A 16078-nucleotide genomic window follows, 5' to 3' on the forward strand; every position below is an offset into this window, starting at 1 on the left:
GGGTTGCACTGCATTAAAAAAACATGATTGTGTAAAGGATATTAGTACATGGGCTCAGGAGCACTTCAGAAAACCACTGGCAAACACAGTTTGTTGCTCCTTCTACAAATGCAAGTTAAGATGCTACCATGCAAAGTGAAAGACATATATCAGCAAAATCCAGAAACACTGCAGAATTCTCTGGGCCAGAGCTCGTGTGAATTGGACTGATGCAAAGTACAAAAGTGTGTTGTGGCCTGCCGTGTCCACATTTTAGTTTGTTTTTGGAAATCACGGATGTCATGACCTCCAGGCTAAAGAGGAAAAGGAAGAAAGTACACATAAATGAACAAGGGCATTAAGCATAAAGGAAATGAATGCTCAGAGGTTCATATGCTGTCATTCAGATGACATGGGTGTCCCTGTTTATTTCAGTAAGACATTGCCAAGACACATTCTGCACATGTTACAACAGTGTGGCCTCTTAATAAAGGAGTTTGGATTCTAGACTGACCTGCCTGAAGTTCAGACCTGTCTCCCACTGAAAATATGTGGTGTATTATAAAGTACAAAATACAACAATGGAGAGCCCAGACTGTTGAGCGCCTGAAGTCATATATCAAGCAAGAATGGGGAAAAAAAAATTCACTTTCCAGACTTCAGCTCTTAGTGTCTTCAGTTTCCAAATGCTCAATGAGTGTTTTTAAAAGAAAAGGTGATGTGTCACAGTTTTTAACATGCACCTGTTACAACTTTTTGGAACATGTTGCAGGTGTGAGCGTACATTTACAAAAAAACAATAAAGGTAATCAACTTAAATATGAAATATATTGATCTGTCATCGGTAACAACAGTGTCCTCCTGTCTCCCCTGTCCAGGCCTCCTCATTGATCACTTTCAGGACTACACGGTGGCTTTCTCCCTGGCTGGTGTTCCTCCTATGGTGGGGGGCGTGGTGCTGGTCTTTGTGCCCCTGATACACCACAGGCTCCAGCGAGGCCAGGCAGCTTCACCAGAGGAGACGTCCACAACCGCCCACATGCTGCCCAGTGCCCAGCCAGCAGAGGAGCCCAAGAGCTGTTCTAATGGAGACATCTTGCCCGGCTACACTGACGTAGAGACACACATCTGAGTCGCACCGTACAAAGGTGACCTATATTAACACGTATCCATCACAGATTATGTACATACATGAGAAAGTAATAATATAATAATGATATCAGTAATGTAACTACAAAGCAGATAAATAAAACCAAATGATTTAGCACAGAGAAAGTAAAAACAATAAAATGAAAAAGATCAAATACATAAGAATAAAACATGTATGAAGCAGTTTCAAAAAGCTTTGACGCAGAGAAAATTTTTCAAAAGAGTTTTAAAAGACGACTTCAGGGACTTCATATGTGTGACTTGAGTCGACACAGAGATCCATAGTGTGGGGCCTCTAACAGCAAAGGCACATAATAAGCTGTGACCTGGGAAAGCTCAGCTGGAAAGCTGTGAGATTTGTTTGGCTGCAAGGATCCATGGTTTTTAATGGCAGGCATAATTGAGTGTCAACAGCATGAAAAGGGTAAAAGACATAATTATGAATAACCTGGTCTGAACCTTGACCTTGAATAACCTAATATGAAAGAGGAAAGTTGCGAGATTTTCTTAGCTCTTAGGATCTGTGGGTTTTACTGTGTGGTATAACAGAGTTTTGTCAACATAAAAATGGTAAAAGACATCATTATCAATAACCTGGCACAGAGGCAGCATATAAATAGAAAAAAGAGGACCAAGAGCAGAGCCTTCAGGAGCACCACAAATCAAAAGAGCTGATGGAATTTGGGGGTCCAAACATAATGACCTCAGACTTATTATTATTAAATTTAAGGAAATTTCGGACATCCAGGATTTAATTTAAGAGGAAAGTGTGAGATTTGCTTCGCTGTTAGAATGTGTGGATTTTAATAGCAGGTATAACTGAGTGTCATCGGCATAGAAGTGGTAAAATACATCATGATTTTCAATGACCTGGCCCAGAGGCAGCATATAAATAGAAAACAAGGGAGGGCCAAGAACAAAGCCTTGAGGGACACCACAACTGCACAAGTAGCAAGCTAAGAGCCAAACCCTTGATTCCAACTCGAGTCTTTAAGTGATGTAAGAGCAATGTATGAGCAACTATATCAAAGATGCCACTTAAATCTAAAAGAACTAAAAGCATATGTAAATGCACATATTTCATCTTATACATTACTTCACTTTGCTTTTTTTCCCAGGGATTCAGCCCACCAGCACCTTTTTTCTCATCCTTAGATTGCCCTCCTCCCAACCAGAGCTCTCAATCATGGACTTCCTGCTGGCTGACCTTTTACCCTCTCACCCTCCTGGACTCTCATTGGCTGTTTGTTATTTTCACGTGGAGCGAAATCGAAAAGGGCGCTCAGGCTCATGAGCCACAGAGGGGATGAAAAGAAGGCACATCGGCATAGGATGATGGACACATGTCTGAGGAGGATAAGCACAACACAGTCTCAACTCTGGGGACTCTGTAGTAGCTCCAAGACGAAAGAAATGATGAGATTTGAACTGACAGTGGTAGTTCTTGATTTCACAGCCTTTATCTTGCTACTTTAGCTTTATAAAGCTCTACAAAATACTATGCTATGTTTTTAGATTCCATATAAACATGTTTTTAAGATAAGAGGCATATAAAGTAAGAATTAATGAAGGGATAAATTCACGCTTTCTTAATGTAGTACCTCATGCATCTAATTTTTTTAACACGATGCATTTTTCTTAGTTTGTGTAGCTGAAACAGTCATCTCTTTTTTTCTATTTTTCTGCTGTTTTCTGTGACAGAGAAGCATGCGCGTCTGTTAATGTCACAGGAGGCAACAGACAGCTCCTCTGAGAGATCAGCCACCAGACACAATCACCTCAGCTCAACCGCACACTGTACCACACTGTACTCACACCCAGGGTCCAAAAACTTCAGCTGCACGACTCCTCTACCAGCCTGCCTGCGCAGGAGACAGATGTGTGATTGTTGCAGCTGTGTATTCCACTAATTCGTATGCCAGGAACCGTAGAGTGTTAGATTTTTTTCGTGGTTTTAATATACATCAGGTTAACGTATGCAGTCAAAGTCAGTCGGGGTGAGTCGCTAGAGTGGTGCATCTTCTGCCTGGATTAAGAGAATTTAACACTACAGTTGTTACAAGGTCTTCTCATGAGTTGCACAGCCTTAACTTTCATCAAACTACAGTTTTTATTGGCCTTTTAACAGTTTTAGCAGGGTGCTAGATGAATCCGCATAAACTGTGTTTGTTACAGTTAGAAAAATAATTCAGAATAGTTTTTTTTTGTAGTGTGCACACTGTATACTTGTTAAAGTGGAAAGACAGTGGAGATTGACAGCTGTTGGTAGCATAGATCTTCATTAACCTTAGAAAAGCCTTTTTGTATCAGTTTATTCTGGACCTTTCTTCTGTGCACTGCACCTACAGTTTTTGACAGTAGAGGCAGTAACATAATATGGAACTACTACGTCACAGTCCATCGATGAGAGGGGACTACTGAGATTAAAGCTGCCAAATGTCCTGGGCCCCGATGAGGGTCAGGCCATCTCACAGATAATCCAATCAGTTTGCTGCTTTAGTTTAGTTTTGTGTCATGAGAGTGTCGCTCACTGTGTTGGCAGTAATGAAACAAAACATCCCGGCCTCACTAAAATATTCCTTCATGAGGACAGTCTGCAGTTATTATGTTCCATGTTTCATGTCACATCAAGTTTCATGTTACATTTGGAACACTTACCTCTGCACTCTGAGGCTGTATTCAGACCAAATCAGGCGTTGAGGCAAAAATGAATTGGGGTTAAGGCTCATTTATGCTCAAGGTTTGAAATTGACGGAGATTCTGCATGTTTTCTGGAAGCTTACAGATGCAAACGGAACGGAGCAGTCATGGGGGGCAGTGTAGGCAACAGTTAACACGAAACAGAACCACAGAATATAACAATGCAGTTCACGTGTCACGATGTATTTAATGACCACACAGACCTCCAGTGTCTGAGGTACATTATTACAACCTCCTCCAGCATCGCCATGTTTGTTGTTGTCAGAAACTTTTGACTGCTCCTCAACTTCTCTGGGGTAACTTTTGACTCCAAGGTGCACCTTCTAGTGGATGTGTTGCTAAGGGACACTTAGCATAAGTGAGCCGTTAGACTGCAGTGGTTGGTACTGCAGGGGATTTTGAAAAAAAGTGCAACCCGATGCCCAGTCACGTAAGCTGGTGATCAGACTGCTCCACAGTCCGCCTGAAATATTGCTGAAACTGTGTACAAAATGTTAATTAAAAATGATTTTATTGATTTAATAATGGTTTTATTGCTCCTTCCGAGTCTATCATCAGAATCATAGACATGGTCTGTTATTCCAAAATAGATCTTAACTGCTGCTATAAGCACAAACAGAAACTCCCAGATCTTTGCCTAACCCTGCGCTAACCACCGCAACGCCTTGTTTGGTCTGAACGCAGCTTTAGATTACAAGTTCTTTTGAACAATGAACTTTAATGAACAGATGTGAAGTAGAGACTGTTTGGGTTACACTCTGTGGTTATATGCATAACTGAATTGCAGAAAGGGGATTTGATACACAGTAAGGAAGGACATGCTCTAGTGTTCAGGTGGCCTTCCTTTCTGTCCAGCCCCCTCTTTGCTTTCACTGCCATTATTCAGTCGGTTTCTGTGTTACAACACATTAGAGCCTCAAAACTACACAAACCTCACTGCTGAGTGTAGTTTTTGGGGGTTGATGCTATAGGACAAACAGTTCTGAATAGGAAATATACACCAATACCTCAGTAATCTAACAATCCTCAGCAATCCAGTGGAACCTGTCGACATTCTTCATTATTTTATTGTGTCACTGTTCTGTGGAGTGGAGTTTGTTGCAATCACAAAGCTGCCAAACATCTGTTTTCAATCAACCTTGCTTCCTCAGAAACCTCATTAATGTCAGTTAAGGAACCACGAAACTGTGGAAATGTCAAACTTCCATCCCCCCGTAATCATAACAGTTGGTGCATAATCTTCATTTCCTCCTTATTTTGCCTTCATATCCATTTGCTTCTGTTTTTAATCCTCACCATTCCTGCTCTCTCGTACCTCTACCTACACATTATCATTAGCCTCTCTTTATCACAGTCTTATGTCTCTGTCTGTGATTGAGGAAATACAGTAATATAAATGTCTAATAATATCCTTAACTGAAGATAAAAGAGACACTAAACCATAAGCAGTAGAGATCCATATGATGGACAAAGCGTGTCTGAAAGAAACAAAGGCCTCTAGTTTGACTGAGGTAGTGTTACATTTGTCCAAGTTTGACAAAACAAACCATATGGTCCTGAGCAGGGAACACTGAGCTCAATTAAATCTTACAAATAAGGAATCATTTGTCCATCACTTTTAAAGTGACTCATTCTACAGTATTTTGTATTTAAAGTGCTTTATTTAACTGAACAAATGCCCTCCTGCCTAAAAATAATGGCTAACTGTTACATTTATTTATTTAGTTGAAGTTTGAATGTTGCAGGAGAAGCTTTCCACAAAACTGCAGACCCGCATGTAAAATCTGTAACCCATAGCCCTAAAAGACAATTTCCAGTTATTTTGACAGCAGTCTAAGGCTGCCTTTACACAGTGAAACTTCCATGCAGCTACTGTAGTTGCAGCTTGCAAATTGCATGATACATAATTTCCATGCAGCTTGACAGTTACTCAAAGAAACTCACAAATAATCAGAGTCTCATGCAACACATTTGTTTAGTCTACTTGTCTCAATGGAAAATATGAAGAAAAAGAATAAACTGGTGTCAAAAGAGTTAAGAGTTAAACGTTATTTTGTAAAGTTACCCAACAAAACAGACAACAAACCTGAGGAAAATATTCAAACAACCATAATGTTAACGTTAACTCAACTAAACCAGCGGTAATGTTCGTTTAAACTTTAAAGTTACGACAGTGTTACCAACCTTGCATGAAGTGTGTGAGGATAATTTCCTTGTGAACCATCCAAGAGAACATTTTCTGTTTTATTATTTAGTTCAGAAGTTGTTCGCTGGCACATCTTAATTTGATGTCATCATCTGGCATGTTAGCAGCATTTTGATTGGCTCTTGTGTGAAAGGAATTTCACAACATCGAGAGATTCCAACTGAGTTTCAGACAAGTTTCAGGTGTGTTGCAGAGGGTTTTACATGATCCAACACAGATTCAACCAACTGAAGTTGTGTTCACTGTGTAAAGCCAGCCTGAAGATGACATTTTTACAGAATTAGAGATGCAAATTTTGTTAATAAGTTTGTGTTGTGCTTGTTTGCACAGCTTTAAAGTTGAGCGTCTGTTACTGCTCCACTAAAGAAAACGGTGCCAAGTGTTACCAACAAGTTGCCGAGTTTACTGCTGTCAAACTAGAGGCCTGTGTCGCTGAAGTCCCACCAATGAATGAGTGAATGAAAACTGCTACAGAGGTCTGACCCTCTGACAGCCATATTAGAGGATCTCAGCCTTTTGCGTAACAGGGCTGCTTGTGTTTCTATGCACAAAATGTATTTGTCTCAACAAATTTAAGAATTGTTTAGTTTTTGTGTTTTTGTTTTTTTTTTGACTGTGAATTGTTTTTGTTTTCCATTTTGTTTGTGTTGAATATGTCGTCACCTTGTTAGCTAGCGGCTTTACATCACTGTTGTTTTCGTATATTTTCGAAGAAGAGACGAGGAGTAAAAGCAAGCAGTTTGAAAATAAATCTGCCTTATAGTTACAGCTGTGATACACCACAATCAGATTCGAGCTGCTAGATTTAATAGCTTGTGTAGTGACCTTTTCAGATCGTAGTGAGACTTTTTACTCTTCATTTTTCTTTTTCTTTTTGTCTCTGTAGTTATTGTCAATTCTGTTCCTTTCTTAATAGCCTCCTTGTTTGAGTCAGACTCAGCTGAGTGCTCCTTTTTTAATACGAAAACTGACATGTATCAACATATGTACTCTGTACACTTTGTAATGGTTTTTGATTAACCATAAACATTTTTTAATGTGTTAGTTTGTTTTTGATAATTATTATTATTTTTTTATTTGTTTTCAATGTTTTTAGTGATACATTTCAATGACTACTGGAAAAAGAAAGCTGAGTCAGTGCATCTGTTCAGATTTGAAATGATAGATAAAAGTGAAGGAGCTGAATGAATGATTGACAGAACATCTGGATGGTTGCATGTGGTGTGTGCTGAAACCAGTGTTTGGCTTGCCAAATCTTTTCTTGTCTATGCAGCATCGTTTCCAGGCCACTTCAGGTGACCACTTCACCTTCTGAAACACGACAGACTCAAAACGATGAATTTTTACTTGGACGCTCAAGTTTGCATTTGTCGCTTGTAGCACTCGGAGCTGTAGCCTGCAGCAGTTTCAGGACCAGTTAAACCTACGGTAGAGCCCCTTACCCACAACCCTAATTCCAAAAAAAGAGTGTAATCTCCTGTTACCGATTAGCCTGTTTACCTGTACAATGTTCCAGCACATGCAAGACATTAGGTCTCAGGACTCTCTGCCAGAAAGGGCTTTCTGGCAAACATCTTTCTATCAGAAAGCCCAGAAAGCTGTTATGTTTTTTGTTTGTTTTTTTCTTTCTTTCTTTTGGCTCATAAATATGATATCAAAAATCTGTCTCACACATGACAAGATGAAGCTAGCAGACACTATTGATTCTTGGTTGTTGCACTCTTTCAAAACTGTAGTGCAGCGCAGGTAAAATCAGGTAAAATCAATATGTTTATACTGCATGAAGTCATGCGACTTAGTATAAAGAGAGACATCCACAACAGCAGCAGGCTGTGGAGGATAAAAAGGTCAAACATAGGACTTCTGCCCTGGAGACTGGGTTTCAGCTGCCATGTCAAGTTTATTGCTGACTTATTTTTAGACTCAGCTGACTGATTATCTTCAGCTTTTTTTTTTCTGTTTTCTCTTGCAGTTTAGGCACCAAAGCTACTTGGTTAGGTTTAGGAAAAGATCATGGGTTAAAACAGACTGTCAAGCACAAAAGCTCTTTCCGGCAGAAAGTGCTGCTGCCCTCAAATTCAGAATAAACATATATTTACAGGAATCAATGACATTGATGAGGTAGAACATTAAATAAATTGTCTTTGTAGTGTTTTTAATTGAATATATGTCAAAAAGGATTATTGTATTATCACATTTTATGTTCCTTGTTCTTTGTTTTACACAGTGTATCAACTTTTTTGGAATTGGGGTTGTAAACTATAAACTACTAACACTACTACATGTTTGTTTGTTTTTAATGATCAAATAAGGTTTTTGAGCTGTTGTTGTGTGGTGTATGTTGTGTTGCCTGTGGCATACAGTATGCAGGTCAGAGCAACAAAGAGGTACTTTCAGCACATGAACAGACCTTCCTCACAGCAGCCATTTCGACAGGAAATAGTAACACAGGTGTTACCAATGATACTAATTAAGGTTCTATTCAGGTCAAACAGAGTCAGGGTTCTGCTGCTGGGGTCAACTGAGAAAAAAAAAAAGAGCCATGTGTAAATCTGTGGTCTGCAGGCCCGGTTTTGCAATCAGATTCCGTGTGCACGGTTTTATAAACCTTGCCCGTGGTTTTAGAATTTATGCAGACAGATTTGCAGTCTGTTCCCATGCTATTGCATTTTGCAAAATGTGTGCATGGTTTTGCAATCAGATTTGGTGCATGCAGATTTACAAACTGCGTGCACATAACCGCAGGAGCAGATTGGAAATCTGTGCACATAAATTAAAAAACAAAGAGCATGGTTTCCAACTACGTGCACATATATTTGGAAACTGAGAGTACAGATTTACACATAATCCTTTTTTTTTCTGAGCTTATCCGAGGGGAGCTCCTTAATACGAATATGGCTGCTGTGAATACAGTCTATAAGGAGAGGCTGGTGTCAAAGAAGGAAAGATAAAGTTACCAGCCACTATCTGGCCATCGGCTGTTACAATCTTCCAAACCTATTGCAAAGCAGGTAAAATGAATTAAAATCAACATGTTAATACTGCATGAATCAACATCTAATGTGACATATTTACTTCTTTAATCAGAATTTCCTTGACTGTCTCGGTCAGAAAACAGAACCTGTACTTTCAGTCTAACCTCATGAGACTTTTTCCCTTTGGCAGAAAAAAAACACCACCTGACTTGAAATCGGTCCAGAGTATTGCAATATTGTGCCTCCTCTGCTCCTCTGACCTCAATCTCTGCTTACTGTTTAACTGCTTGTCCTCAAACTGAGACCATTCAAACTACATGTGAAACAGGATAGCTCTCTATAGAATATCGTGAAGCTGAGCCGTGATTTAAGACAACACCTCATACACTGCAGTGGATCGCTTTCAGCAACTTCTTCCGTAATGTTGCCAGTACCAGTCATTTTAAAATCATGTATGAAGGATTTTTTTTTTATCGCTTTTAGTCAGAATAATATATAAACCTTTATGTGCTCCATATGTCATAGAAAACCCTGTATTATCCACACATGCTTTTCATTATCCTGACTGTAGGCATCATGTTTTCACAGCTATAAATACTCAAGCTTTTTTTCTGGTGATATATTATTCTCATTTATATTTCTGTATGGTCACCGGGGCAACACTCTGCCCAGGCCTTCCCTCAGCCTTACATGTTGAAATAATACTATTTCAGTGCGGGGCTCTGCTAAACTTTCCTCCTCTAACCTCCAGTAAGGTTGCTGCAGTTAAACCTCTATTGCCTGTCTCCTCCTCTTGAAGCTGTCCACCCTTCACTAGCTATACCATTTTTATATATATATACAGTATAATACATATTTCTGTTGTAGTCATTTTACAAAATGTTCTAACAAGGCCAGTGACGCCGCAAGACCTGAAATTAAGTCATGCTGCTAGAGAGAGTTAATGTAATTTTTTGTGTTTGTGTCAAAGTAATTTTGAATCTGTTATCAAAGAGGCACATTTTTTCTATTAAACCAACAATAAAGATGTAATATGAAAACAGCCCATGCTGCCATGGCCTTTGAGTCTTTGTTGCGTGTGTGCTTTCAGTCCTCAAGTGCTCCACTTTCACTGCAGGCGCTCAGGTTGCTCTTGACACACGGTCATGGCAGAGATTAACCCCTCTGAATACACACAGAATAATGACACGAGTAAAGAGGAGAAAAGCAGTACTGTTGCTGCGGGACAGGGACACGTCAAGTGTGTTTTCAAACATTTGATCTGCTCATTATCACCACAGCAACATGGCTGCTTATTCAGGCGTTAAAGTCCTCTCTTGACTCCCCATTACCTTGTTTAACCTCAGTAGGCTATGTCACAGCCGGGCAGCCAATCATGCTGCATCTTAAAGATCACGCTTCACTGAGTCAGTTCCGAGCTGCAGCACAGCTCTTTATGTACATACAGGGTTCTATTGTGCACAGATCTCAAAGCAAAGAATAAATCACTTGTTGAGGCTGTCTTTAAGCCCCTGAGCGTAATATGTATTAATACAATGAAGAATTATGCTTATCTGGGGCATATACATCAAAATAAAATCATCTCTTTTATTAAACCTTGAGACAGTTCCTCTGTTGATCTGACATAATTATTTTCAACAAGGGCTCATGATGAGGTCTCAACACAAGTGTCTGTGTGTTAAAATGAGGCAGGATTCACCACTACTAAAACAAAAGATCAGGTTTCAAACATTTTGATTTTGCTTTGAATTCAATGATTTATGTCACTCCTCTGGTGTTTATTTCTACAACTATAATATATAATGTAATTCTGAAATGCTCAACTTCTTAAGATGGATGTTTTTGAATTGTAACCTATGTGTGGTTCTTTTGGGTTTTTATTCTAAAATAATTACAGTACAAAAAATGTTATTGTTTATTTATCTTTACACAAAAATCAGCTTCAGTTGTATGTGCAGCAAGTAAAATAAACACAGGTGCTTTATTAGAGATTGAAAAGTCAGCATAGATTGAAACACTGTTTCTTAAAGCTGAGCAAGTAATGCTGAATAAGCAAAACAAAACAAAAACAAAAACAAAAAAATATTGAGAACACACAAAACAAGACAGGGATCAAGTATCCAAAAGCTGAAGACAGAATCAAACAATAATGGTGGAAATGATCCTGCAGCAAAACTGAAAACAAACAGGAAACAGTAGAGAAGTCAATCAGAAAAGGATATATAAGAACGAAAATAACAGAAGGAAAAACAAAAAGAGCACAATGAACAAGTAAGATGTATTAAAAAAGGACAGAGAAACAGATATGTACAGTTTTTTTTAACCTTTCTGTTCATTCTTTCCATAGATTCCAGTGACTTAATGCTGAAGTGTGATGCAGCTGCCTTCGTCTTCTTGTGTATTCATTATTTAGATAAAACCAGTTAGTTGGACGGGTACAGACTGTACAAGCGTAGAGTGTAGCCATTAGGGCCTATACAGTGCATTTGGGGATATGCTGTACATGCTGGCCAATAGGCGTCTCCACACAGCAGAAACAAGGGCAGGAAACCATGACTTCAATGCATCAACTCATGTAACGCTGTATAAAGTCCAGTAGGGGTCCTCCCTCCCTCATTTCTGTGAGTGAAACATACTGAACTCATGAATTCACTTAAAGGATCTTGTACAATTTGAGACCATGAAGAACCAATGGGGTTCTATGCCAATGAGTTATGATTCAATCTAGAATATATTGCATATCTATGTGTGTTATATGGCTGCATAAAGAACATTGAGGATACAGTAATAAAATAATGGAGGGGTTTTCAATCAGTAATTATTTTAAGTTGGTGTTATTTATTAAGACCTTGCACATATATTTTTCCCATCATTATATTTTTGCTTTAGTTTTTTGCAGTTATCTGATAACACCACAGAGTGAAGTTAACTGTCGTTTTTAATCTAGGGATGCAACATCTATAAAATGTCAGAAAAAAGTGAAAAAATTCCATCCCAGTTTTTCAAAGTCCAAGATGATGTCTTTTTTTGTCGGTCTAAAACCCAAAGATATTCAGTTTAATATGATAAGAGAAAAGGAAAGCAGGAAATGTCCATTTTTGAGAGGATGAGGACAGTAATTTCTCCCAGTTTGCATGAAAATTTATTTAAATGATTAACTGATTATCAAAATAGCCAAACTGAATGAATATTAATTCTTTTTTAAGCACTTGCCAGCGGTCAGGTTCCCTGTGAGCACATGCCCATGTTTAATGTTTCCTATGGTGGTGAAATTAGTTACTTTCAGGAAGTTAACTAGTGTCAAAATTATAGGAATAAACTGTACAACCTCCCACACGCCCACACTGTTGAGCAAGAACTGTGTGAAATCTATTCTTAGAGAGTTAGTAATTAACATCGAGTCACCTTATTGGGAACTACGAACCACAATGTCTTTTCTAACACTGTCGCAGAATCACCACGTACTTAATGTGAGTAATAGAAAATATATTTGCTGTTTCGCTGTTTCTTTTTATATCAGCGTGGAGGTTTACGGTCAAGCTGATGATTTTAAAGTTAAATTCAGGACACATTGTTTACCAAATGGTAAGCAGTCTATTGTGTTGCTCACAGGTTTTTAATATTTTTCCACCAAGAAGTATATAAAAAAAATACTTATTAGTTAATAATCAGTTTCTTGTTCAATTAATGTGATGAATAATTTCTGTTTACAACATAATAAAAACATTATTAAAACAAGAATTTTCTTAATGCAAAACTGCAGTAATTTCCTGTGTTGTTACAAACTATTTTCTTCTACAAACAAATCAGTGAGACTCAGTTAAAGCACCTTTTATTTTCAGAGTTTAGAGATATTAGACTTCCCAGCATGCACTGTGTGTGAGTTAAAACTCTCTGAGAGACTAGACTTGAAAGAAAACATATATGGTGGAAACTTACTGTCTGTCCCTCAAACATTTTAATCACGCTTGTCGAACATATTTTCATAAGTTCACTTAACTTACATGTTTAAGTTGAAACAGCTCAAAATTATTTACCGTACTCATCAAAAGTTTTGTGTTCAAGCTGTTTAGAGTAAACTTTTACAAGGTTTGAGCACAACAGTCAAACACTGCCCTCCAATGGAGCTCTTTCAGAAGCTCCGCCCCTCAAATTTGTTTAACACACATCGCCAAGGAAATGACAGGACAACTGAGCAACATGGAGGAATCCAACATGTCTGGAGTCCAAAGTTACCAGTAGCCTCAATGAGGGAAAATAATATTTCACTGCTATGAAAATACAAGTGTGGAGAGGACGGAGACGGAGCACAGAGCCGACAGACCGCTGCTGAGAGCTTGGGACAGGCCGAATGCTAATCCTTTTGTGCTCAGAGTTTATGTTTCAAACTTTTGGAATTCAAAAACAGAAAAACAGATTTGTCTTCATCCTTGTTTCTCGACCCGTCTGCAGCAGTGACCCACAGACGAGCTCCATGTTGACTGCTGACAGGATCCAGCGATCAAACTCAAATGAGTAACACGAGGTGAACACACGCCAGTTAGTTTACGGTCCGTCTCACTTCCCTCATCTTCCCTCGTCCTCCTCCTCCTGTCCTGTGCACAAACACAAACATCACCTGTTGTTGACTGGCTGGAATAGTGTTGCGTGGCTCGGTCTACGCCGCTTTGTTTATATCCCAGCTGTGTAGAAACATCAGATCTTTTTGCAGTGCACACACAGAATGGGGAGCTAGAGGACCGTGAAAAAATATTCACTTAATTTGATTTTAAAAAAGTGTATTGGATTAGAATAACACACCCCACCTTTAAGGTGAGTGAGTCAATTGGCGTTTGAACTATTATTGTACTGCTGCTTGCACCCACACGCACAAATTGTCACTTAAAAATGTGTTTTAAATGTCACCAAGAAAAAGAAGAAACAGACGAAGAGGAAAGAAGTCGATAAGGTCAACTTCTGGTTGGTATTATCTTTTAGCCAGTGGGTCTCCAGGTCTTCTGCGGGACCAAGGCAAGGAAGTGATGTAAATGAGGATGACAAAACTGTGGTAATTTTTTCTGTTGTCTTTCTCTGTTTTTCTTTCCTGCCACTTCATGGCACTTCCTCACTAGTCTGCTGACAGAGAAACAGATTTGTTCACACTGTTCTTACTTGGTAGCAGGTTGTGACAAAGGGAAGTGTGGCAATCATTCACGTATCACAGAGAATATGAAACTCCAGGTCACAGATATGTCATGTTCTCATAGTACTTGGTGCTACATGGCTGGCAACTTGGTTGTCCTTGTCAGTCCACAAGATATGTCCTTGTAAATGGATTATAAACATACTACTATTTAATTTGTGTTGGCAAACTTTGTCTTATGTGGTCTGTTACAAATTGAAAGAAGAAGGAACCTTGTGGCCGATTGTGAATTTTTGCCCATTAACCACAAAGTGTACACTAAATATTTTGTCACCAGTCCCACTCGTTCCTCACAGAAAGTCTTTGGATTTAGTTCCTTATTTAATTTTTTTTTTATTTCAGTACAGGGAAAATGAACTTCTATGTATGAAATTGGTACTTTTAGAACTTCCTTGCATTGCAAAGGATGTAAGTCAACACCCAACTCCAGATGTCTGACTCTCCCACAAACCCAGGAACATGAGGACCTGTCAAAACAGTCTGGCTCAGCTTCTTAAATGTGACACTTTGCTGCTCCTCTTGGTCTTATATAATTGTTAGTATAGTATTTTTGGTTGTTTTGGACTATTGGCTGGACAAAACAAGCCGGCTGAAGACATAAACCTGAACTTTTTCACTTTTTTTTTTGAGATTTTATATGTCACTAAATGACTTATTAATCAATAATGACAATGACGTTGCTCTCTGTGTTGGATAAACTGTCTCAAGCAGGTTTTAATGTCTCTGCATATTGAGAGACTTCCCAGCATGCATTGTGTGGGAGTTACAACTGCTCTTTTTCATAGTTTGATGAAACTTGCTGTGTCTCTAATACATTTTAATTAAGTATATTGAACATGTTTTCTCATGTTGCATTAACTTGTTTTTTTTAAAACTTGAAACTAATTAATCAACCAAAGTTCAGTTAACTTAAATGTTTTAAGTTGAAACAAAAATATTCATTTTTATTTTATTCTCATTATTTTTAATTTGGTATAATCATGTGTAGCTAAAAGTTACCCAGCCACATCTTTTAACCGTCTTAAAAATAGTTTTCTTTTCAACATAAATGAGCTCAGCACATGGCATAACTAAGTACAGAAATCAGGAAGAGGAGAAAAGTGGAAAGTGGAAGAAATGTGGGACTTATCTTATTAATATCTGCAGTATCATCTGTAAAACTTGAGTTTATACAATCATATTAATATCAATATGGCTACTAGTTTATCTTGAAGCTGTATAGTTCAAGCAAAATTTGGAGTCACTGAGCTGATGATGTGAAAGCTAGCGTGGCTCTTTGAACTCCCAGGTCATCTGCGGTGTGTGTGACCGGCCTGGATTTGTTGTTGTTGCCTCTTTCACACGGTGTGAGCACAAACCCAGCAGCTGATAGTTAATCACACCTGGGCAGCAGGCCATGGCCTCTGCTCACCTCTGTGTGATGTGTTTCAGATCATGTTTATTAACTGCTGCTCAGTTGCATACAGGTGCTGGTGTCTGTTGCTGAGATTAGGGACGGTGTGTTATTGTTTTCGCAAAGATAAAGTGTGACAGCCAGGCACGATGTGCTGCTGCCATGTCTCTGCCAACGCATGTCCTGTCCTCCAAACGAAACACACACCCCTGTCTGGAAACTTCCTCTGCTGATAACGACCTGATAAATGTTTTTTTGGACCCACAACGGTGCTGCTGGTGTTTTCGTGTTTCACACAGTCAGACCCAAAATATACAGTTTAAGACACACTTTGTCAGTGTTTCCCTTCCAGTCGCCTCATTATTTAATCCTCATATGTGAACATGATTGTTTTTCACGGCTGCGTATTTTAACTTTAACAATGTTGGAGCACAGTCGCTCATTGTTTCTGTAGGGGGGCCTGGTGGAGGTGGATAAGAAAAAATAACAGATCA

At 38.8% G+C, this 16078-nt stretch overlaps 1 protein-coding gene across 1 annotated transcript in view; it reads left to right on the plus strand.

Moving 5' to 3' along the window:
• slc16a2 (solute carrier family 16 member 2) overlaps positions 1-2627 on the plus strand; it is a 34850-nt gene extending 32223 nt beyond the window's left edge. Inside the window, exons 6-7 of the mRNA XM_084719035.1 lie at positions 858-1127; positions 2247-2627. Of these exons, the coding sequence (XP_084575161.1) occupies positions 858-1111 (254 nt within the window). The 3' untranslated portion in view covers positions 1112-1127; positions 2247-2627. The remainder of the gene's footprint in view (positions 1-857; positions 1128-2246) is intronic.
• Positions 2628-16078: the final 13451 nt, after the last annotated feature.

Source organism: Lutjanus erythropterus, chromosome 5 (assembly GCF_056507025.1).
Source record: "Lutjanus erythropterus isolate fLutEry1 chromosome 5, fLutEry1.hap2, whole genome shotgun sequence".
In the NCBI taxonomy this organism is placed as follows: Eukaryota; Metazoa; Chordata; class Actinopteri; order Lutjaniformes; family Lutjanidae; genus Lutjanus; species Lutjanus erythropterus.